General features: G+C 43.2%; 1 protein-coding gene across 2 annotated transcripts in view; it reads left to right on the top strand.

The window, feature by feature from the left end:
• Window positions 1-25,002, top strand: part of PRKDC (protein kinase, DNA-activated, catalytic subunit) — a 683,602-nt gene extending 658,600 nt beyond the window's left edge. The window contains exons 86-87 of one of the 2 annotated variants that reach the window (XM_029591248.1): window positions 7,935-8,074; window positions 23,082-25,002. In XM_029591248.1, coding sequence (XP_029447108.1) covers window positions 7,935-8,074; window positions 23,082-23,286 — 345 coding nt within the window. In that variant the 3' untranslated portion in view covers window positions 23,287-25,002. The remainder of the gene's footprint in view (window positions 1-7,934; window positions 8,075-23,081) is intronic. The other variant, XM_029591249.1, reaches the window with a different exon arrangement.
• The last annotated feature ends 1,025 nt before the right edge of the window (window positions 25,003-26,027 follow it).

Here is a 26,027-nt window from a genome sequence, read left to right as displayed (position 1 = left end):
GCCATTTGTTGTATTTAATTCTTTTATGTAACATTAGATTTTGTTGGCAGTTTCCCATGATGCAAACACTTTTTTGCCATACTCATAAATTATTGCACCTTGTTCATTAGTTTTCAAATTCACAAAAGTAGTATAAATTATAACGAGCTGTGGAGTCTGATAATTAAGAACATAAGAACATTCTATACTGGGTCAGACCAGGGGTCCATCAAGTCCAGCATCTTTTCTCCAACAGTGGCCAATCCAGGCCATAAGGACCTGGCAAATACCCCAAAACTAAGTCTATCCCATGCATCTGTTGCTAGTAATAGCAGTGACTATTTTCTAAGTCAACTTAATTAATAGCAGGTAATGGACTTCCCCCTCCAAGAACTTATCCAATCCTTTCTTAAACCCAGCTACTAATTGAACTAACCATGTCCTCTGGCAACCAAATTCCAGAGTTTAGTTGTGCGTTGAGTGAAAAAGGACTTTCTCCAATTAGTCTTAAATGTGCCACATGCTAACTTCATGGAGTGCCCCCTAGTCTTTCTATTATCCAAAAACGTAAATAACAGATTCACATTTACTTGTTCTATACCTCTCATGATTTTAAACACCTCTATCATATCCTCCCTCAGCTGTCTCTTCTCCAAGCTGAAAAGTCCTAACCTCTTTAGCCTTTCCTCATAGAGGAGCTGTTCCATCCCCTTTATCATTTTGGTTTCCCTTCTCTGTACCTTCTCCATCACAACTACACCTTTTTGAGGTGCGGTGACCCGAACTGTACGCAGTACTCTGTCAGACTTCATCTTGGAGCAATAAAGGGGTAGTATGATCACAATTTTATTCTCCATTCTTTTCCTAACAATTCCTAATAATGTTTACATTTTTGATCGCTACCGCCCACTGAAAAGAGGATTTCAAAGCATTGTCCACTTTGGCGCCCAAGTCCTTTTCCTGGGCAGTAACTCCTAATATAGACCTAACATTGAGTAGTAACCACAGTGTGGTTACTTTTTCCCAAATGCATCACTTTGCACTTGACCATATTAAATTTCATCTGCCATTTAAATCCCCAGTCTTCCAGCCTCACAAGAGCCTCCTGCAATTTTTCATAATCCACTTGTGATTTAACAACTTGGAATAATTTTGTATTGTCTGCAAAGGTAATAACTTCACTTGCTGTTCTTTTTTCTAGATCATTTAAATATAAAAAATCACTGGTCCCAGTACAGATCCTTGAGGCACACCACTGTTTGTTTTACTCTTTTCACTGAAAAACTGACCTTTTAGTCTTTCTTTCTGCTTCCTATCTTTTAACCAGTTTGCTATTCACAATAGGACATTGCCTCCTATCTCCTGACTTTTTAATTTTCTAAGGAGTCTCATGGCACACTTTGCCAGAAGATGTGGTAAAGGCAGTTAGTGTAGCTGGGTTTATAAAACATTTGGATAAGTTCCTGGAGAAGTCCATAAACTGGTATTAGTCATGGTGACTTAGGAAATAGCCACTGCTTATTACTGGCATCAATGGAATGGGATCTAGTTCATGTTTGAGTAGTTGCCAGGGTCTTACAGTCTCAATTGGCAACTGTTGGAAAAAGATGTGGGCTTGATGGTCTCTTGGTCTGACCCAGTAAGGCAACTTCTTATGTTCTTACCATGCCCCTTATATACTACCCTTAGGGGTGTTACTGCTACTGCTCTGCCTACCTCCTGTGCCCCTGATATACTTTCATGGGCATCTTGCTTCTGCTACGCCTTCCTGCCATGCCATAGCTGTATCAACTTAGGAGTACCTACCTGCTATATCCTCACTATACTACTTTAGGGTTCCTGCTGCCACATTCCTAGCTAACGTGCCATTTTAGGGGTTTCGCTGCACTGCTCTACTTACCTGCTATGCCCCTGATATGCCACCTTTGGAGTCTTGTTGCTACTATTCTTCCTACCTGCCATGCCCCATATTTACAACTTTAGAGGTCTTGCTGCTACCACTCTGCCTACCTGCTTTGCCCCAGTATATCACCTTGGGGGTCATGCTGTTAATACACCTACTTGTCATGCCAATTATTTACCAGCCTTTGGCAATGAATTCTGAGCTTAATTGTGCATTGAGTGAAAAATTAATTTTCTACAATTTTTTTTAATGTGCTACTTGCTAACTTCATAGTGTACCCCTCTAGTCCTTGTATTATTGGAACAAGTAAATAACCAATTGACATTTACCCGTTCAAGTCTTTTTATTATTTTACAGACCTCTCTCATATCCTCCCTCAGCTGTCTCTTCTCCAGGCTGAACAGCCCTAACCCAGCACTTAATGTAGCTGGATTTAAAAAAGGTTTGGAAAACTGGAGCAGAAGTCCATTACCAGCTATTAATGAAGCTGAGTTAGAAAATAGCCACTGCTATTACTAGCATCAGTAGCATGGGATAGACTTAGTTTTTGGGTACTTGCCAGGTTCATGTGGCCTGGTTTGGCCTCTGTTGGAAACAGGATGCTGGGCTTGATGGACCCTTGGTCTCACCCAGCATGGCATGTTCTTATGTAGTGCGATAAATAAATGATAAAATGTAAGTAGGATAGGTGGAAACTAGGTAGCACAGATTACTTTTCAGAGACTGCTTCAAAAAGGTGTTAAAGCAATTGAGATGGGCTTACAAAAGAGTCTCCTGCAAGCATAAATTTGGGTCAAAAAATCTTTATTTGAAAAGCAGATAACCAGTTCCAGGTTGAAACTCCAGGGGCCACAAAGGATAATGGAACTATAGTGGCCCCCTTTAGTTCAACATTTGTTAGCATCTAATAATGACTTCAGCTACTGTGAATAAATTTGTCTCCCTAGCACAGATTACCTTTTAAAGACTGCCTCAAAATGTAGTGTAGCAGTTGAGGCGAGGTACATGAAAACGGCAGGTAAGGTACAGGAGAAAAGTACACAATGGGCTGGAACCTTGCAAAGTCGTTACTGTTTAGAATTTCAGATCTCATCAACATCGTTTGTTAATTTGACTTGCTTTTCCACCAAGAGAATTCAAAGCGAGTTACAATTAATAGGCAAGATACATTATAATAGGTCAAGAAGTGAGCGAGAGAGAGAATATTTAATTAGTACATTGATGCCTAAGTTCTGGGAGGTTGAACTGAGTCGTGGCATGATAGGGGAAGTGAGCAGTGAGCGGGACTTTGTGTTTGGATTGATTATTCTGATTTGTTTAGAAGACCTGTGTAGGCAAGATAACGGGGTTTTCTTCATGACTTGGGAAGTATAGTTGACAGGAGCAGGACCATAGCCAGGCAATTTGATACCTATGGTGAAGTGAAAAAGTGCACCCTCACCATGAACACAACATATACCACCACAAGGCAGGAGCCTCTGTTAAATATAGAGAGCTTTAAATTCTATTTTTAATTTTGACCCAGTAGTTTCCTCCTGGTCCTTTGGGTCTCCAGCTCAATTGGGCCCAATATGAGGATCCTGGCACCATGAGCTTTATTTAAAAAATGTATAGTCCGCTATGCTCAGCTTTAGGTGGAATACAAAATTACATACAGATTACAACTCATAGCTATCAAAAGAGTCACAAACAAAATAAATATTTATATATCCATGCATCAAATATTATTCACCAGATTTAAATGTTAGGTATCTAATGTTGGAATAATGAGCATGGAAAATAATTTTTATCTGTATCTTATGGATAGATCAGAATTCTCAATATCATCAAACATCCAATGTACTTAATGTAAGAGGCTGGGAAACTGCCCATGAAGTTTCTCTTTAAAAATCTGATGGGCAGCCAGAACCATGAGTCCTTGCACACCCACAGACTTTGCGCCTGCTATCATAAAGCATATTCGGGAATTTCAAAATTAAATTCCAATATATTGCTTGCCAGTTCCACCCTCCCCCTTAAAGCCCTGCACTCCACACCAGTCTCACCCTCCCAAAACACAATTACAAATTATGCATTTAGAATATATGAAAAAGAACATTCAAAATACAGTCTTCTGAGGCAAAACTATTATAACATGCATATTATATTTACATGTACTGCTGTGGTGCCAACCTTGCAAAAAAGACTCTTGGAGCCCATATAGTATTAAGCCTGTCATAACACATGCTGGGTATGGGCTTGATCCTGAGAATGCTATGAGTAAACTGAATTACAATTTCAATACAGTAAACCTACTATACTAAAACGCACTAGCTGCCAGCACTCAAAAAAGTAAATATCCTACCTGTGAAAACACAGCACTGCAAAATATTACACCAGGTCCTAAAACGCCAATTCACCTTCAATTATGAAAACAGAACAAGCTAAGCTACTACAGATCCCTACACAGAAACAACAAGCTAGAAGAATCCCTTACCTGGATCAAACAATCAGAACAGAGAGACTCAAATACAGAATAAAGTGACCATAAAATAATAATAGAAACATGCAGACAAAAACTGAACTGGAAACTACAAGCCAAACTCTGTATACAGTACAAAATTGGAAAAGCAGAAAAATCACTATTCATCATAAAACAATAAAATCAAGAAATACAAAACATCAGTCATAATAGTAAAACCATACTAATAAAAATAATATATATTTCAAAATAGCTAATGAATAAGAACATCCAATAATTTAAAACTTATTAAACTTTTCCAAACATCAATAAGATATTTCAAAACAGCAGATACATCAAATAACACCCAATAATTTAAAAAATGTAAAGATTAAAAAAAGAATCCTTTGCGTTCCATACCTGGGAACTTGATTTCCAGATGCCCTGATATTTGTCATGGATTAACAGCAGAAAGTAGGAAATTGTTACATTCAAACTTCTCCTCCCTGTTTCCCATGCTTAACGTATATACTCATATATAAGTCGAAAACTTTTACCCCAAAAATCAGTCCTTAAAATCATGGTCGTTTTATCCACGGGTCAATCCACATTAATGCCAGTACTATAATTCAAGATGCATGATTGAATTGTTTGCGCGCTCCTCCTCCTGATCTCTTAACTCACGCGCTGCCATGAGAACAACGATGGCACTTGCAGTTACTAAGGTACAACCTCCCTCCTTATCCCATGGTGTTCCATTGAGGCATTCAGACAGCTTCTCCTCTGCACCCCTTCCCTATTTCTTATCTCACCCACTCGCTGCTATCAGAACAACGACGGGACTTGAGGCTGCACAGCACGTCCTCCCTCCTCCCAAGCGAGGGTCTGATTGGCACATTTAGAACCACGTGGTTCAAAGCGTGCCATTAGGACCCTGCGGGGGAGAAGGGAAAACACGCCTGAGCGACCACAAGTTCATTGTCATCTGGAGACTATATTCACATGTTTTGGACGTGCCCCCATATTCAAACTTTTTGGCGCAAGGTACACACTAAAGCCCAACTCAATACCAAACAAAAATTGCCCTCTAATCTGCACACCTGGTTATTTGGTGGACCCCTCTCAAGTGACATAAAGCCACAGTCCCCCCACCACCTTTTAATAGCAAAAACGGGCCTGCTAGGTAAAAAAGTTATTCTGTTAAACTGGATATCCATGGTAGCAGCATCTCCGGAAATTTGGTTCCAAAAGTTGATGCGCCTCTTTACTATGGAATTTTTATTGGCCAAGCAACAATCTCAGAAACAGCTGAACTTAGTAACAGAGGTGTGGGTACTGACTGAATATCTATCCCCCAACATCCGGGAAAACCTCAGACCCATACAGGTTCCATAGAACTGAGCAAATATTTATGAACTTAACCAAATACTCCACAAAGTTAGGGGAAATAGAAACTATTTCCAAACGAACTACTTTACTATCTATAGTGATTTCCTCTGTGATAATGACCCCAAAGTAACCCTGGAAGAGTTAGTAGATTCTCATTGACCCAGCTGTGGAAATCTGAAATGGGGGAGGGTAAGGGGATGAGGGGGGAGATTAAGATAAAAGCAATTTTCTTAAGTAATCAGTTTGTTTCTTAGTATGATTTCACCATTTCATAAGCCCCCCCCCTAGGTTTTACCCTCGACTTATCCACAGGTGACAAATAATTCTTCATTTTGAGGCCCAAAAAAGTCCCTCGACTTATACATGAGATAGACTTATACACAAGTATATAGGGTAATCTCAAGCACGTACACACTCGATCTCTGCTATGCTCCATCTCACGCGCATGCACACACACATACTCGCTGTCTGCCACACTTAATTTCACACATACACAGATGGGTGGGCACTCGCGCTCTGCCACGTACACACACGCACGCGTACTCGATCAGTATTATACACACACACACACACCCCCACACTCGCTCTCTGCTGTGCTCAGTTTCACACACACATGCACTCATTCTCTGCCATGCTCAGTCACGTGCGCACGCCACACACACACAAATTCACTCTTGCTGTCTGCCATGCTCAATCAGACACACTTGCCTCTCTCTGCCATATTCAGTCAAACACAAAAACGCTCTTTCTGTGCCATGCTCAATCACATATGCACACAGACCGCTCTCTCTCTCATTTCCCTCCTTCTGGAAGCACAAAGAGCAGTAGCAGCAGCCTCCAGTCCCAGGGCCCACCAGACTCTCCTCCTATTCTCAAGTTGGCACTGCTCCTGCTCCTAAAGCTGCATGTTTTGGCCTGCGGACCATGCTGCTCCTCATGCTTCTGTCTGGGAGGGAAGAGTGGAAAACTTAATTCTTCTGGCAGTCTCGCGAGCCGTGCTGCTCCTGCTGCTGAGTGCCGGACAGGAGAGGCACGCAATTAAATGCAGAGGGAGACATGTCCTGTGCAGGCCACCTTGGCGGGTCAGCAGCATTTGTATTTTTGTTCTGACAGCGTTTTCCCGCCTCGCTCTTCAAAGAGGATGCTAAGGGGAGGGGGGGGACACCATGAGCAGGCAGAGCAGTTCATCTTCTCCCGGCTGCGGCAGAGCTGTAGAGGACCAAGGTTTTATGGGGAGAAGGGAAGGCAACCTGTAAGCCACATTATGAGTGGCGCTCCATGGTGGTTGGCGCCTATGGCCGTGGCCATATTGGCCTTAGGATAGCTACAGCTCTGGACAGGAGTATGAGTCTGTGTTAGAGAGGATTAGGTGCTGTGCTTGCCATTGTTTATGATAATGGCTAAGACCAAACACTACCTCAAACAGCCAAGATTTTAGTAGTTTCCTGAAGGATAGGAGATTGGGGAACAGAGAGTTCCAGAAGGTTGGGGTAGAGCCAGCAAAGGTTCTGTTTCTAGTGTTGACTTAGAAGCAAGGTCCTCAGGGGTGGGGCCACAAGGAAGGCTTGCAACAGAGATTGGTGCTGCTGAAGTAGGATGGCGTTAGCTCATTAAGAGATTTATAGGTCAGGGTTATGATCTTGAGTTTGATCTGGTAGAGTGTTGATAACCAGTGTAGCCTCTTCAAGACTGGGTATTGTGGTACATAAGCTTGACCACCTTTATCAGGCAGGCAGTGAAATGCTGAATAAGCTGTAGGCAGCAGTTCAGGGTGTTGGGGATTCCTACAATACAGTTCATTACAGAATTGGCAGCGTGAATAGCAGTTATTAAGGAGGCATTGTCCAGTATCAGTTGGAATTGGTAGAGATGGAAGAAGGCAGATTTAGTTATTTCTTGGACCTGAGCTTCAACGAAGAGTTGGGAGCCTAGTAAGACTCCAAACATTTGAGCTGAACAGAAGAGTTGTTCCACTCAGAATTACTTTCAGAAGGGAGTGGTCAATGTCTTTTTTTCCCGATCCAGAAAATCTCTGTCTTTTGGGGGTTGAGTACTAGTTTATTGTGGAGTAAACAGTTTGAAATTTTCTCCAAGGATTTGTTGAGGTGAGTGGGTGGCAAAAATGTACAAAGGCCAAACATTTAGAAACCAAAAATGATTGTAGAAATGTAAAGTTTACCTTCTAATGGACTGGATGGTAAGCACTACATTTTTCTTTTTCAGAAAAATGAGCTGAAGCAGTTAAAGAAACTAGGAACCTGGACCAAGGAAGTGAACATAGCTGAAATAAACTGGTATCCAATGCAAAAAGTCAACTATGCCAAAAGGAAGTTAGCAGGGACTAATCCTGCAGTAATTACCTGGTAAGTCACTTTCTAAAGTACTTGAGGCTTTATAAATTGTTCCTAATCAGTAAACTATTGAACCTGAAAGAGCAGAAATTTTTATTACTTTATTAGCTTTTATTGTTCAGAAGGAACAGATGAATGTGCACAAGTGCAGAGAATTTTTTAGTACTAAAATTATTGGCAGAGTAAAATGTTTCCCATGCACAAGCAGAAAAAGCCAAGAGTTTAGTAGTTTCCTGAAGGAGCTGGTTAAGTAACTTATTAAAACCTTTTAATCTGTTCTTGACCATTTTCACAGTTCTTACTGTAGAGTTTAGCAGCTTATCCAGTTGATGGGGTCTCTGTTTTGTATGTCTTTCATTACCAGCAGCTCTGCATTTGTCAATTAGCACCCATTATGCCTGTGCTTAGGGCAGCAGGCTGGCTAAGATTTGCTGCCTTCCAACTCTGCTGAATGTGATTCAGAAGAGAACAACCCTCTGCAGACCCTTAGAGGAGGCAGGAGGGCGAAAGCACCAAAACTGTCTGAAGGCGTCAAAATCCTAAATCCGTCTCTGGTTACCAGTAACAGTACAAGGGAGATATTAATTTAATAGTGGAAAGAATAGTCTACATCAAGATCAAGACTTGTAGATTAATAGGTTATCTGAATTTATAATTGTTCTGGGTTTAATTTGCTGTAATTTATGACAATATCACACCATTGCATGTTCTGATTGCATTTATTAAAAGAAAAAAACAGTACATTCAGATAGTCTGAGCATGGAACCAGCCACAAAAAGGCAATGGTTCTATCTGTAAACTGTTCCTCTTCAAAGTTGAACATTGTTGCATCACTGGTGCAGATGTATTAAGCCCATGTTCAGAAGGCCGATGAACGACAAAGTTATCTGGTAAAGTTACCCAGATTACTGTATGTGAATGTTCAGCAGGACAAGTCTCCAGCTGAATGTACTAAGTTAAAATGATCTGGGTAAAGTTAGCTGGGTAACGTTTTCTACTCACATGCTTAACTAAACATGGGGAACAATACTGCTGGCCATAGCTGTGAGTTCACCCCGCGCTCCCCCCACCCATTCCACCAAGTGAAAAAATAAATAAAAGAAGCTGTGCAGAGCTAGAGTGACCTGAATCCCTTAAGTTCCCTGTACGTACCCGGATCAGTCCAGACCGTGGGATGAGCCTCCTTTCCAGCAGGTGGAGACAGAACAAAACTGAAAGGGTATCCTGTATGAGGACAGAGCCTATCCTGTAACCCTTCAGTATTTGTCTGTCTCAAGCAGGTGCAACAGCTCACCCTTCAGTCTCCTGATCTAGGGAAGTCAGCCTTCTTTTTCTTCCTTTCTTCTTGGATCAAGCAAGTACTTCTTCCTTAGGGATCTAGTTTGGTTTTCTTCCTATAAAAATAAATAAATAAATACTAAAAAGGGAATTTAGCTTTTCTTTTGTGCAGGAGACGGTCCCGTCTCCTGGCTTTTGCAGGACTCAGGGGGGCTTCGCTCCTTGTGCGGAGCATAGCCTGAGTCCGTGAGTGCTTCCATGTGTGGGGACCGAAGCTGGTGGTCCAGTTTTCGTCTCCTTCCCCTCTGGCTGCCTAGGGAGCTTAGAGCTCCATTGCTGTGCTCAGTCTGTGTTTGAAGAAAAAAAAAATAAGATCTCACTTTAAAAAGGAACAGCAATACAATTTATTGGCAAATTTTTAAATTTCTTACTTGCCTGGGATTTGAACCGGCAGGCAGGCAGGGGTCAGCAGGTTTCTCTCCCCTGCTTCACTTCTGCCGGCAGGCTGTCAATCAAGGCTATTTTTACTTTCTTTTTCTTCATCCGCGGCTCCTCTCAGTGCGGATGCTGCGGCCAGCAGCCTGCCTTGCCTGTGACCTCTGCTCAGCCTGCCTGCCGGGTGAGGAAGGTCCCTCCCCGACAGGGCAGCCAAATCCAGCGCAGGGATTGATTCCCCAGCGCATGGCCAGGCCGTTCCCGGGTCGGCAAAGCCCGGGAATGGCGGCCATTTTGGATTTTTCTGCAGCTCCCGTTTTGGATCTGCCTGGGGCTGGGGAGCTGGATTTTTTTGACTTACCCCCCGATTTGAGCTCCGAGGCCTCCCAGGACGTGGTCTTTCTTGCCGATGATTGTCTCCATCTTCCATGTCAATCAGTCAGTAGAGCTCCCAGCGTTCTCTCCAGAGGAGATTGCAGGTACCGCCGCCGGCAATCTTCGCAAACTGGATTTCAAAAGAGTTCTACTCAGGTATCTTCAAGTCACCAATGACTTTCGGGTCTCAGACCACCTCTTTGTCCTCTGGAGTGCTCCCAATCGGATCATACCGGCTTCTAAGACCACTATTGCGCGGTGGTTGAAGGAAGCCATTTCCTCGGCCTATTTTTGCCACGGTCGGGCAGTTCCGGAGGGCCTAAAAGCTCATTCGCTACGTTCTCAAGCTATTTCTTGGGCGGGAGAGTCAATCGCTCTCCTCGCACGAGATTTGCAGGGTGCCACATGAACGTCCCTTCATACTTTTGCTCGATACTACCTTCTAGATGTACAGGCTCTGGTTTTTTGGCTCTTTTGGGCGGCAAGTGCTTCGAGCGGGACTGTCTCGGTCCCACCCGGGATAGGGAAGCTTTGGTACATCCCACGGTCTGGACTGATCCGGGTACGTACAGGGAAAGGAAAATTAGTTCTTACCTGTTAATTTTCATTCCTGTAGTACCACGGATCAGTCCAGACGCCCTTCCCTGTTTGTCTTTCTTTTCTGTCCTCTCGAAGCTTGTTCTTGCAGATTCACAGATTTTGATACTTAATTCTTTGCAAAAATACTGAGCAATTACACCGGAAGCCTTGGTTGTTCAAGCACCAAGTATATGCAAGAGCGGTTAGTCCTACCGTGTTTCTTAGAATCATAAACACCATTAGATGTGGTGATATATGTAATTTATGAAACCTTCCTCTTCTTTCCTCAAAAATTTTCTTTTAAAAAAATTTCCATCTAGTTTAAATTAGATTCCTATAGATTAATTTAGGATTGGAGACACTTGCTGTACAATGTTGATTGGTATCAACACATTCATTGAAGACTTTAAAATCTAAATAGGAGGTGATATCGTGTATTATTGAATTAAAAAATACTAGCAGTCAAAAGTCTCCCCAAGATTGCCTCCTCATTTGCCTTCTCTTCCCCCCCCCTGCTGTTAGTGCAAGGCAAACCAAGATACCATCCTGCCAGTGTATATGTAGTGATATAGTAGATGTTGACAGATAAGGATTATTTGGCCCAACCAATCTGCTCAGTTATTCCTGCCTATACTACTCTTGCTAAGGATATATCCCAGTTGTCAGCTGTATACTTTTGCCTATACTGTTCTAGCTGTAGTCCTCTCCCTTCCTTAGCTCCATGCACTGCACTAGAAATATATCCCACCTGTTAGCAGTACATGCAAGATATTGCTCTTCCTTGTGTCCTAAGATATGAAGTGTAGACGAGTCATCCTTCAGTCCATGCTAGGAAATGTGCTAAATTCTCCCTGCCTCTCCCCTTCCCCTCCTGCCAATTCTATCTAATAATATACCAAAGCTTTATTGCCCTTCATGTCTCTGTCTCTTTTTGGCCCTCTACTTTTCCAGGTGATAGAATGATTATGGAAACTTATATGGTCAAATAGGTACTCCCTCTACCCCCGCATAAGGCCCTTCACAACCTACTCTTACCATGACGAGGAATATTAAAACCTGAATTACTATCTTATTAAAGTAGAAGGATGCTCAAATAATGTAGGGCCTTCACTTTAGCTCCCCTTCTTCAACCCATCATCTCCCCATCATATCTCACCCTGTTTGCCCTGATATACCCAAGATTCAGGTGTAGCTTTTCCTGCACTGCAGGTCAAATTACTCCAGCAAGACTAAGTTCTTTGATTTCTAAGTTTACAAATCCTAGAAGCAAATGGAGTACTAGCACATAGTGGTGGCACAGGCAGTCCACTACTACCCTACGAACAAATAGAGCAAAGTGGAACAGAGAGTAGTTCCAAATGTCCGCAGCTTTATTTAGTATTATTCAAATACGATGCAATCTAATACAATTTGTATCATACAAGATCACTCTCAAACACCAAACGATCTGAACACATCTCACCAATCCTCAAAAATCTACACTGGCTATCCATCCCTCACAGAATTCATTACAAAGCCCCAACACTCATCCACAAAGCACTATACACCGATAAATTCTACTGGATGAGCCATATCATGCACTTCCAACCTGCCCAGAGAACACTCCGCTCCACCAACACTGGACTCATTCCAACTCCCCCACTAAAAATGACCCACCTAACCTCAACAAGAGCCATAACAGTCGCAGGTCCAACACTCTGGAACAAAGCATATCCTACAACCACACACACCCCAACACCAATCACACGAAAACGAGCCCACCCCCCCAAAAAAAAAAAACCAGACACAGCACTACTCCTCCCACATCACCGCAAAAATCACACATAATGGCCAACCCGCTACAAATCAAGTCTTCTTGTTTCACAGGCTACCATACTACAATGTATTTCAACAGCACTGTTATAAGCAACAATTTTTTCACCATCTCTACCACAATTTGCAATGCCCTCCTCTCAATTATATTATCATATATGCTACAAAACTATAAGGTCCACACTCCTTCTACCATAATACAAATTGCCAAAGATACTCTTATTTCTAAGATTATCATGTTACAAAATTCCCCATGCTACAGGTTTCAGGATACATGTTATAATGGCTTCACTTCCTCTCCTATAATACATAATGCCAAAGCTACCCTTGCTACAAATTTACTCATGTTCCATAGTTACTCATGTCACAAAGTTTTATTGTAAAGAAGAAATCTAAGCTAATAGATTCCATTGATACTAGTTGAACATCGGTATAGAAAAACAAACAAATAAAAATAAATTAAACGCATCCCATCACCAATTACGACAGTTTGTCTCTTTTACACACGGCCCTTGTCGCTCGTTCCCCATAACTCAATAGCCTTGTGATCAGCTCTGCGGCCATGGTCAATTCAAGTCCCTCCGCTGGGGCTACCAGCCCGACTTTGGTATCCTAACCTTTGGCAGTGCAAGGCCCATGCCTTTCACTCCTGTACTCACCTGCCAGCCTGTGGGCTGGCCCTATGGCAGCCATATTCATAGAGGATCCCAGTTGAAGCTAGTGGGCTCTGCCAGTATCCCAGGCGACTTGCCTTCCATGCTAATGCCATGGGTGACTCGCCCCTCCACTGAACCCAAGGGAAGTGTAGAGAGGCTCCCACCATAAGCAAGGACAGCGGCTTAACATGTCCTCACTCAATCCCCATTACTGCAGCTAGAAAAAAAAACACTTCTACTTTCAGAATGTAGTGAAAGGAATTCAATAAAACGTCAAGTCAAATGTCGGAAATATGTATTCCAGCAGCCTGATATAGGCCCAGGCAGTCGAGATCGATGAGGTCGTGCGCAGTCACCAAACCACCCAACCAAAGCACAGATTTGGACAATTCCCAGTTGGCCTATCTCTGTAATTTATCAGTGGCTTTGAGATTCTTTTCTCCCCACCAAACTCAACAAGAGATTATGTATGTTGGCCCAGATCAGAGTTGCCTCCGAGAAGATAGACCGAATTTGGAGCATGTCTGCTATCATGTGGGTAATCAAATCCTTTTTGCTGACCGAGCAAAGATCATGCCCATCTTGGTTAATCATCTTGGCCTCAAAATAGCTGGAATCAGCTGAAATCATTGCATTTCCCTACCCCCCAACCAGCACATTCTGACTCCTCTGGTAATAAGTTGAAAATGCTTGCCCCGGGGGCTGTTCCATGTTCGCCTACTAACCCAGAAGATGAAAGAATGACTGCAAAGCCATACTGGCTTCAGGCAGTCTGGAAGAAGAAAAAGTTACTTTGTTTGAAGCTGGTGAATGGGATCGCTATCACACCAATCCTTGCTGCCCCTATCTATTGCTGACCTTATGACTATACCACTTCCCTCGGAACATTTTTATTTAATTTATTTATTTAACTCTTTTCTATACCGACCTTCATTGTCATAACCTTTATATCAGTAAAGCACCCAATGGGCTTAATTTCGGGCAGTGCGCCTTGGGAGACTGCAGGGTGCTTGCACCAATCCTGAATAAGTGGGTTAAGCCCAACTGCTGCTGCCCATTTCTTAAGGACTGCCCCAAATTGGAATTATGACAGTTATTTTGGTTGATGCACAGTTCCTGTGCATCAACCAAAATAACCTTGCTTTGGGCTGAACTTGCAGGAATCTGTGCATTGGCTATGAAGTAGGTAGCCGCCCCAGGACCACACTGGAAGCAGACCTGTTGGCCCCTGCTAAGCTGATCGGTCTTAGATTTTTGAATGTGCAAGATTACCTTGCTGTCCAAAATTTTCAATTCCTGTCACAGAAGGCCGGAAGAATGACATGCTAGGGGAACTAACTCACCTGTAGGGCTTGAAAAAAGGCAAAGGAAAACACTATCCAGAACAATACAGCCTCCGCAAGTGACAAGAACTGTGCAGGTACTGATCTTAGCTTCCCTGGCAAAACCCTGCACTAGCTTCTTAATGAGGAAAGATTTTGTTGGGTCCTTCTGTCCACTCAGCCTCGTGAAGGACACTGTCTTTGCCATGCTTGCTACCAGGCTGAAATAAATCCAGCCCACATGCCTAACACATGTGATGAAGTCCACAAGTTGACTAGAAGCCACAGGAAGTGGTCTGTGATATCACTGCTGGAAATGGACCTCCCAGAATTGTCTCCAGCCCCTCATATACGACTGTCATATACTTGGAGCCAGAGATGCCTTCTACAGCTCAATATTCCATGTAGGATAATGTCCCAGAGAAGGGTTGGCACTCAGGTAGGCCACTCTTCTGCTTCTGGAGCCAGAAACCTGAAAAGAGACCACTAGGATTAAGCATCAGCTATGCCATTCAAAGTACTTGGAACATGCCTAGCAGTTAATGAATATTCAGGAGAAGGTATTTTAGAACCAGTACTCTAAGGAGCTCAACAATATCCCGATGTTTCATTGTCTGCCTATTAACGGCCTCTATTACACCCATATTGTTAGAACATATTACTACTCTGTTAGCCAGACCTTGGTTCCTTATGAGTAAGGCCACTATGAGAATCCAACCCAGTGACCTCCATTCATGTAGCCATGGGGCAGCACACCAAACTCCCTGGAAATACACCCCAAAATCCACCCTACCAGATGCATCAGTAAAAAAAAAAAATCCTTGATTTAAAAAAGTGAGCATCTGCCAGATACAAAGGTCATTAAAATCCTCCAGAAAATGGGACCATGCCTTCATGTCCACTTTCACAAGCCTAATTATGTGGATGAAATGAATGGTACTAGAAATGCCCCCGATTAGGCTGACTAACCTAATGAAAACCCTGCCTGTAGGAATGACCCTGCAAGCAACGTTCAGCTGACCCATAAGGGTCTATACTTGGCACAAGATCATTTTTTTTAACTTGTATTGCTCTGCAGAGTTCATCCCTCAGCTTCCTTACTTTCTTCAGAGGAAATCATCAAATTCAAATCCAACTCAATACCCAAGAAGGTCTTAACTACTACCTTCTGCTAATGGAATGCCCAAATTATGTGTGATCTTGCAGAAAGATGAGAGAAGCTTCTTGCAAGACCCCCAGGCTATTAAAAGAAAATCATCCAGGTAATGGATAAGGCTCCTTTGACTGGACACCTTCCCTGTCACTCACTGCACAAAGGTGCTGAAGATCTCAAAATAGGCACAGGATATGGAGCAGCCCATCGGCATGCATTTGTCAAAATGGTGAGAGGATTTCTATCTAAATCCTAGCAGATAAAAGGCCATCAGGGTTAATGGGGAGCAGGCGGAAAGCCAACTCGATATCTGCCTTTGCCATGAGGGCCCTCACACAAGTCTTTTGGAGCAACAGTCTAGCCTGATCAAAGGACGCATACTGAACCTTGCAAACTTCTAGGTTGTCACCTCTCCCGGAGGAGTTAGAGGGTTTCTGGATATTCTGGGATTTTCCCAGTTCTTCCTTTGGGACCACCCCAAGGGGGGAATTCACTAAATTAGAGAATGGAGCCTACAGAAATGGACATGCCCTTAAAGGAGCATGCATGAGAAGCCCCCAGAACAGTAAAATGGTCCAGTCCCAGCTGCCTGGTCCTGGTCCACCTTAACACAAGGCATTATGGGTACCATGTGGCTCCCAGAGCAGGATGTAACATTGGCTCAGAAGGCAACAGAGAGAAGCCTGAGAATATAGCTCCTTCCATAAAACTATGAAGAAGCCCTTGAGCATAGGAATGCTTAATGTTTTGTGGATATGAATGCGTTTGTGAATAATAAAGATTTGAAGCACTGTAAATAGAAAGCACTGAGAAAAGCCTTGACTGCTTGTGTTGTGCCATGTAGCCACCCACCCTAAGCTGATTTCTTTGCTTAGCTTCTCGCGGACAATGCCTGCATGCAAGTAGGCAGATAAGAACATAAGAAAATATGATATGCCATACTGGGTCAGACCAAGGGTCCAACAAGCCCAGCATCCTGTTTCCAGCAGTGGCCAATTCAAGTCACAAATACCTGCCAAGTATCCAAACATTAAATAGATCTCAAGCTACTATTGCTTATTAATTAATAGCAGTTTATGGATTTTTTCCTCTAGGAACTTATCCAAACCTTTTTTAAACCCAGTTACACTAACTGCTATAACCAAATCCTCTGGCAATGAATTCCAGAGCTTAACTATGTGCTGAGTGAAAAAAAAATTTTTTTTATTTGTTTTAAATGAGCTACTTCCTAACTTCATGGCATGCCCCCCCCCCCCCCCCCCCTTAGTCATTCTATTACCTGAGAGAGTAAATATCCAATTTACATAAACCTGTTCAAGTCCTTTCATGATTTTGTAGACTTCTATCATATCTCTCCTCAGTCATCTCTTCTCCAAACCTAACAGCCCTAACTTCTTTAGCCTTTCCTCATAGGGGAGCTATTCTATGACTCTTATCATTTTGGTTGCCCTTCTCTGCACTTTTGCCAGTGCAATTAGATCTTATTTTGAGCTGCAGCGACCAGAATTGCAGCTCAACACAGTATTCAAGGTGCGGTCTTACCATGGAGTGATACAGAGGCATTGGGATATCCACAGTTTTATTTGTCATTCCTCCCTAAAAATTCCTAACATTCTGTTTTTTGACCACCACAGCATACTGAGTCAGTGATTTCTTAGCATTTCATCGTCCATCTCATCATTTTGGCCAGGTGGACAGTAGTATACTTCTATCGCTCTACTCTTCCCCAACATACATAAACACTTGATTGTGCATTTAGTCTCTTGCAGGATCTTTATCCTGTTGGACTCTGACATTCCACACATAAGGCGCCACCTCACAACCAAGTAGCTCCTCTCTATCATTGCAGTATAATTTGTACCCTGGTATAGTACTATCCCATTGGTTATCCTCTTTCCGCCATGTCTCTGAGATGCCAATTAAGTCTGTCATTCACTGCTACACACTAACTCTCCCATCTTACTTCTTAGACTTCTGGCATTGGCATACAAACATGTTTTTTGTTTGTATTAACATTCTGCTTTTCAGTTGACAGAGATAAATTGGAATCTTTTAACTTGGATGAGTCTTTAAATATAGGCACTTGGACTACTTTTCTTATTATTGGAAACTCTCTGCTGGGATGCTCTAACTCTAATGCTTCATTAGTATCCTTCGAAGATACCTCCCTCCAAACCATACACTGCTGAGTGACTGTCTGCTTTCCCTTTTGATTTAGTTTAAAAGCTGCTCTATCTCCTTTTTAAAGGTTAGCACCAGTAGCCTGGTTCCACGCTGATTAAGGTGGAGCCCATCCCTTCAGAAAAGACTCTCCCTTCCCCAAAAGGTTCCTCATTTCCTTACAAAACTGAATCCCTCTTTCCTGCACCATCGTCTCATCCATTGAGACTCCAGAGCTCTGCCTGCCTCTGGGGACCTGTGCCTGGAACAGGGAGCATTTCAGAGAATGCTACCTTGGAGGTTCTGCATTTCAGCTTTCTACCTAAGAATCTAAATTTGGCTTCCAGAACATCCCTCCCACATTTTCCTATGTCGATGCCCACATGTCCCACGACAGACGGCTACTCCTCAGCACTGTCTAAAATCCTATCTAGGTGATGCGTGAGGTCTGCCACCTTCTCACCAGGTAGACGTTGCCAGGCGATCCTCATGCCCACCAGCCACCCAGCTGTTGACATTCCTAATAATCGAATCACCAACTATGATGACCGACTTCAGCCTTCCCTCCTGAGCAATAGCCCTGGGAGACGTATCCTCTGAGTGAGAGCAGAGCGCACCACCTGGAGAGCAGGTCTTTGCTACAGGATCATCTAATGCTGCACCAGATTGATGCTTTCTGATAGGAGACCTTCCTCCTCCACGGCAGTACCAGGATTGCCAGACTGAAGTTGGGACTTGGCTACTATGTCACTGAACGTCTCATTTGTATACCTCTCTGTCTGCCTCAGTTCCTCCAGATCTGTCATTCTAGCCGCCAGAGATCAGACTCATTCTCTGAGAGACAGGAGCTCTTTGCACCGGGTGCACACATACAATTTTTCACTGGTGGGTAAAAAAAAAAAATCATACATGTGACATTCTATACAGAAGACTGGGAGGCCCCCTTTTTGCTGCTGGACTGCTGCCGCCTTCTTAAATTCGTTCAGTTCTTAGTTAAGTTTAGGTTGCTATGGGAGTAGGAATGAATACAATTAGGGTCCTTTACATGTTTTAGTGTATTCACTATTTAACTGGTAGTGCCCTACAAGAGAATGATTAAACTCTTGATAAGGTGTGGGGAATTTCAGAATTTAAGTTAAAAGGCTGACTTTTTTTTTTTTAGTGTGAAAATATCACCTGCCTATAAATTAAAGGATAAGCTAGGGGTGGGAAGGAGGGAAAGACAAACACACAAACTCCTGGTTTTTGCCTGCCCTCTGACTAGCTATTTAATACTGACACCCAAACACACTAAAGAATATACCCAAATAGCGTACTTCTCCCTAAAACATTTAAGTTCTAAAATTTCCCCAAGCAGTACTTTCCGATTCTTTTCAGTCACCAGCAAGGTGATCCTCTCCTTTGAGTGCATATTTTACCCTCTCTGATAATTTCTCACCTTTACAAGGAATCCTAAAGCCATCCTTAAAACCCTCAAAGAGGACCTGCACCACTGCCTTGTTTGGGAAAAGAATTAGCCAGCCAGGCATCCTTATCTAGCCTGACTGAGGATACTGCTTTGGTTAGAAAGTCCATTGATCTGAGCTACCACCACCTGGTTCTCCCTGCCACACCAAGGAGGACAGGCTCATGCTGATGGCACCTGGAAAGGGAGTAGGCACCATAACATCTGGAACAAATGTGCCTGAATTTACCCAGGGACCTTCTGCATTGGTTAGCATTGAAATGTCTCCATATGGCAAGCCTGGATCTGCATTGTGCTCTAGGGATACTGTCCCTGCTTCCGCCATCCCAGACTGCTCGTCCAGCCCCAAAAAGAAGCAGGACATGCAGTTGGCATTTTCTTAAGCCTTATTTCTATCTTTCAAGATCCCCACGCGTCTGACCTATCTTTGACCTGCCATTTTCGAAAATGCTCATAGTCATTCTGCCATACCTTCTGTGCGCTCTGATTATGAGATCCATTTATTTGAGAAGGTTAGGGTACAATTCAGGCTTCTTACTGCCCAGTACCCCACTATAGCCAAGAAGGCTAGAATTCAATTGCTGATTGACTGGAAGACTTTATGCTTCCTCCTCTTCTTCTTTTCCCCTTTGCTTTTTTCTTCTTTCCCTTCATCTGTGTCCTGAAATTCATTAGCTAGGAGGGAGAGAATATGTCAATATATTCTCTCTTGAGTATCTTCCTAATGGGCAGCGATGTTGCTCTTCCTCCTGCTTCGGGCCACGACTGCACGACCTTGCCTTCTTCCCCGCACTTCCTCTCCCGGGCTGCAGGGGGCAGGAAGAAGAAAAGGCTATGCAGTTGCCGGTTTCAGACCCCCGTGGCACTGTAGGCGGCCGCCCAGTGCTTCCACCGCTCATGGCCCGGAGGCCTCCCTCCTCTTCTAGCACGAGCAGAACGGGCTCCGCTCGAGGCCACCAACTTTCCCTGCTGTCACCCGGGGCGGACAGCACTCCACCCCCCCTTAGTACGCCACTGCTGGGGGGGTCCTGCGTCCCCCCAGCAAAGTGTGGGGGAGGAGTCTGACTGCTCGGACCTCCCTCTGTTGCCAGCAGTCGTCGTCTTTGTTCCACAGCTGTAGAACCCCAGCCTCCTGCTCTCTGAGAGCTGCCTGCCATTTTTTTCAAAAGTGCAAGCTTCTTTTCCCTTGCCCTGGTCCTCTTTGCTTCCATTGTGCTGCTGAGCTGTCCCCTTCTTGCACCGGTGAAGGAAAGAAAGTGCCTCCCACTCATCCCCAATAGGTTACGTTAGGTCTGGCCCAGGGACTGCCTGTCTGGGAGAAGGCAAGGGTGCCAAAGGATGGAGAGGCAGGAAAAAGAAGACTGCTGAAACCAACTGCAATGAGAGGGAGCCATGTGGAGGAATGGCCGTCTGCAAGGAAAAAAAACGGCAAGCAAGCTGGCCAACTGCTGAGAAAAGAATCTGGCTTTGGTAGCAGGGTCTTAAGTAGAGCTGAATGAACTAACTCCGCCCCCTCCTGCTCTGATTTCATTGGTGATCCCTCACTGACCTCCCCATCCCTCTCCATGCTGCTGAGTGGCACTTAGTGCCATAGGGAAGACAGCAAAGAAGCAGAGAGAGGGATAAGGGACCACATGGCTCGCGGAGGTGCCCTGGCCTTGCTATGGCCGCCCAGCTCAGCACTGGGCTCTCAGAATAGTTACTAAAGTGTCACCATTGAGCAATGTAAACTCAGAGACAACAGTACATTCAGAAGGACTGGCTTCATGAACCTGGCTTAAATGTGTTCCCTTGGATCCGCATGTCATAGATACTGGTTCTGCTAGACTTAAGAGAGGTCAGGCCTCATAATCCACTAAAATGTAGCTAGGCTGTGCACAGATGTCAGTGCACAAACTTGAGTAAAAATATATATATACAGCTTAGCATACCTCCATGCAAATTAAGGCATTATCTATTACTCCCCCGGGCAGAGAGGTGCGTAGGCTTAACTCATGTTTTCCTAACACTGGAAATCTGGTCAAAGGTAAAGATACTGGGGCTAGTGTAAGTCCATGGTCTGAACCTGGAATCTTTGGTGAGGGGATCTGAATGCATAAAAGATGATTTGTGGCAGTTTGCTGCACATAACCTATGAGCACAAACTTTATGCTCTTAATTTTCATGCTCCTAACTCACGTTTTGTGCTCAATTTTTAGGACCACACGTTGTATGCAGATAAATCATGTGTAGCCCCACATATGTAACCTTACTTGCATGGGTGAGGCCATAAAAGAATGTATAGTTCTTTGGGGCAGGGACCCCGGCTAGCTCTTCTTTGCACCCCTTTCCCAGGGAGTGATGATTCTTGGGTTGGGTGAAAGGTTTACTTACAGGGCCCAGTGGAGGGTTGCCCAGCCTCCTTCCTGATATATCTCTTCACTGTCTGCTAGGTGCCAAAAATCACACAGGGCAAACTAGGTTAGTATCCAAAATAAAACTTTACTGTTCAAAAGTTAAGTAAATAATGACACAATAAATATGAATCCAGCACCACAGTCTGTCTGTCTTTGGTTACAGCCTTTACCCTCTGTCTCTGCGGAAGTCTTGTTTACAGGCAAGTGCACCATCCACCCTCCTGGATTAGGTAAAATGGTGGTCCCTGGGGGAAGGGTAACCCTAAGATGGCCAAAATCCTGTCCTTGCACAGAGTAAATCCTCTCTCTCCCCCAGGGGGTGAAGACTCTGGATGGATGTCCTCAAAATCTTTGTGGTCCTTTTGGGTTTCTCACAGTCTCAGTCCTGTGGATCGCTGATGGGAGGGATCCCTGGATGCAAATAACTTACCCTGCTCCAAATGCAGGAAGTAAGGAGCAACCAAAACAATCTTCCTCCTGGATCTTTAACTTAATTTCAGTTAAGGGAAAGGAACATTACCACCAGAGTTACTCCTCACAATGGGTCACCACCTCTGAGGGCCTATACCTGAGCGTCCCAGACACAGGGTTCCCCATGCCCTGGATCCAAAATAGGCCCAGGTGTGCAGTAAGGCTCCTACCACAAAAAAAATCTCAAATGCCTGAAAACAACTCAGAGGGGGATATCCCTACCAGCCAGAGAGTAGACTGGAAGGAAAACCCTCCCGACCCTGATCACTCCCCCCAGCCAAGGTTTGCCTGTCTCCTCTGACTGGGCCTGGAGAAATAAAGGCACCGCCTCCTGACTCTATACAAATCATAAGGGACTGCTCTGTTATAAAGCCTTTCAGGGGGACGGCCAATCCCACAAGAGCAGCTGAAATATGAATATCATCTTTCCCCTCAAATGCTACCCTTTTTAGTGAGCATGTTAAGGAAATATGTGCTGAAATACAGCACACGTTTGCCATCACTGCCCTAGGTGAGCATGAAGTCAAACTCCAGTCCTCGAGTGCCACAAACAGACCAGGTTTTCAGGATATCCACAATGAATGTGTCCGATAAAGGTTTGCATGCACGGCCTCCATTGTATGCAAATCTATCTCATGCATATTCATTGTGGATATCCGGAAAACCAGGCCTGTTTGTGGCACTCGAGGACTGGAGTTTGCCATCACTGATCTGATGTAATAGAACAGGAGTTTGGCTAATAGTGGCCTCAGCAGGCCACTATTAGCCAAACTATTTGCTGTATTTCTTTTTACAGAGAAGATTAGGAGGAGGGAAGAATAAACAGCTCTTACTTTGTCTTATTAGATTTTTACCCCTCTTCCATACTAGGAAGCCAGTAGAACTTGCATTCAGAAGTTCCCTTGTTTGCATTTTAGTGATGAGCTACGGCTGGGACATGAGAAGTCGAGTGCCTACAAAGAGATGGTCGCTGTGGCTAGGGGAGACAAAGCATACAACATTCGAGCCAGAGAACCTGAGGATGGGCTTACTGAGGAGACCCAAGTGAAGTGCCTCCTGGACCAAGCTACAGACCCTAACATCCTGGGCAGAGCCTGGCAAGGATGGGAGCCCTGGATGTAAAGCACAACAGGCAACTTAATTTTTTTGTGAAATTAACAAAAATGTTACCCTAAGCCATGCTCCTTTTCTCACATTTGAAAGGAACAGCAGTCTGTTTAAATACTGTTTCAGGTATCAGGACTGTAGCATAAATTCATCAAATATGAAAGTTGAGTAATTGCTCTTTACAATACAGCACTAAAGGTGTATGTGCAGTGCTTGAAAGACAACGCCAGTGCCAAGGAAGCAAATCAAGGAGGACGCTGAACAGTGCGCGCGTTTACTGTCGTCAATACTGCTAGTGACCAAGCGTTGTGGAAACACTGATCAGAGGAGAAACAATTGTAAAAATAAATTTCTAAAAACTGAATGCAGATAATGAATTCAAAGAAATATATCATATCCAGAGAAAAACAAATTGTAGATCAACTTAAAACTTGTGATTTCTGATTGCTTTTCTGTCAACTGATCACATGATTTATGGCTTATTCGAATTAGTGCAATAACTGTTGATTCTGGGGACTCTGAGCACAAGATATAGCATAGTAACTAATATCAACAAAAATGTAACCATTTTAGAAGAATTAAAAAAAATCTTTGATAATGTGTGTCACCAGAAATATTTTGTTCATTTAAAATAATTTCACAGATAATACAGTTGATTTGTTTTTCTGTTACATAATAAATTGTTTAGTTGCTTTCTCACCAGTTCCTGTCTGGGCCCTCCCTTCCCCACCCCGCCATATCTCCACTAGGCAATAAAATTGTAGTTATGAATGACTGTGTTAGAATTTGTCAAGTCATAGCCTTTGGTTTCATTGAAGTCATCAGAAAATGAATTATGCTGATAGTGCCTATACACAGCACTACTCCTGTGGCACATGCTAAGGACCACCTCAGTATAATTAGAAGCTAAATAGAATATTTAGACTTGATTACAATAGTTAACTTATGTTTTGGAAATGTAGTCATGGATTTCCTAAAAATCTTATTTCAAAAACTTGATTGGTATGGTTGCCCTTTTTGAAATAAGGTCAGAAATCTCAAACAGTAAAACAAACACTTCAGACTCTTACAGCAGTAATTCAGTTTCTACTCTGACAGCCTCCTGAAAGGTTATGAACTGCTTCTGCTGGGATTGTTACATAACTAGCACTTTGACTGGTTTGTTCTTGCATGACTGTTTTGCTCATTTTACATAAAGTGCATTTTACATAAATTTCTGCATCAGCATATCAAAGTATTTGTAACAGCAATTCCCTCTGCTTCAGTTTGAGCTTTAGACCAAGTTTAGAAGCATTTGATACTAGCACATATGAAATTGAAGCATAGAATAATTAAAACATTTCAGATGTGTGCATATTTGGTTGAAGGCCAGTGGTTGGATTTAAACGAGCAGTGTGCTGTTTGCACAGTGTCTTGTGTACTGCTAAATAGAATCTTTCTCACCTAGAACAGCGTTTTCTGGATACATTAATCTTTCATATATCCTAATTTGGTGAGCCTTGGATATGTCTGCTGATGAAGGCAAATGCTGAAGTGCTTGCCAAGCTTTGACACTTTTCTGTGTACACCCTTACAGGGTACCAGTTAAAACCAAAAGATTTCTTTTGTTGGGGAGAGGGAAACAGCTTTGATCAGTCATGTTCAGTGTGAATGTTCATTTTATTTGTCTTCTAAATTCTTTCAATATCTTTTACATAAATTACATAAATAAAAATGCTGGAATTTTATATATATATGAGTTCTCTTTGTGGAAGTATGCTGGGACTTGTCAAGCCAGTCCAAAAGTCATGCCATAAACACTACGATCAGGTTATTGAATGCAATAAACAGTCACGTGAGGGGTCTAAATTGCATTCAGAAATCGAATTGATGACTGGATCAGAATAGTGAATTACCCATTTGCAAATACTTCTGGTGTTTGTCCTTGAGTACTTTGACCTGTAAGCTGGAGAATGACTGATAACCTATTAGAAGTTTGAAGACAAAAAGAGTACACCACATGATAGGGCACTGTAACTTTATTTGGATAATGTAGTTAAAAGAAGTGACTAAAAAGTAAGACAATATACAATGCCTTGTACAAGCCTTCACACTGTTGCACATTTTGTCACATTCTGCTGTCTAAAAAATACAAATATGCATTAAAGTAAGAATTTGTTTCACTGATCTACACAACATACTCTATACATTCATTCAGGCCAATCCAATAAAGCCGCGTGGAAAACGGACACTCAGTGTTGAGCGCCTGCTTTCCTAACACGCGCCCACCCATCTCTCCTGGGCACACGATAGAATATTTAAATGAGTGGTCACGCTGTCGAGGAGGCACTAGGGACAAATGTGCACCCAGGAGAGGTGGCTGTCAGTGGGTTAGGAAAACGTAGGCTCAATTTTATGAGCGTCCATTTTCCTAATCTGGGCATAGCCACGAGTTAGGAAAAGGGATGCTCTTTAATTGAGCATCCCTTTTCCTAACCTGAACTCTAGAACACTTTATTTTTTAAATTTAAACCTTTTGGTTCCTCTGATTTAATATCACCACGATATTAAATCGGAGGATGTACAAAAAAGCCCCATCAAACATGTATTTGCATGTGATGAGCACTATTAGTTTTGCGGGTGGGGGGGGGGGGGTTGAACGCGCTTAACCCCCTTAAGGATTAAGGGGTTATGGACGCGCATCCAAAACTTGCGTCCAACCGCAGCTTAAACAGTGAGCTTGGCTGAGCGCACTTTATTGGATCGGCTGGACTGTG

The sequence above is a fragment of the Rhinatrema bivittatum genome, chromosome 2, assembly GCF_901001135.1.
Source record: "Rhinatrema bivittatum chromosome 2, aRhiBiv1.1, whole genome shotgun sequence".
Lineage (NCBI taxonomy): Eukaryota > Metazoa > Chordata > Amphibia > Gymnophiona > Rhinatrematidae > Rhinatrema > Rhinatrema bivittatum.
Note: the sequence above shows the minus strand (reverse complement) of the source record. Positions and strands in the feature narration are given on the sequence as shown.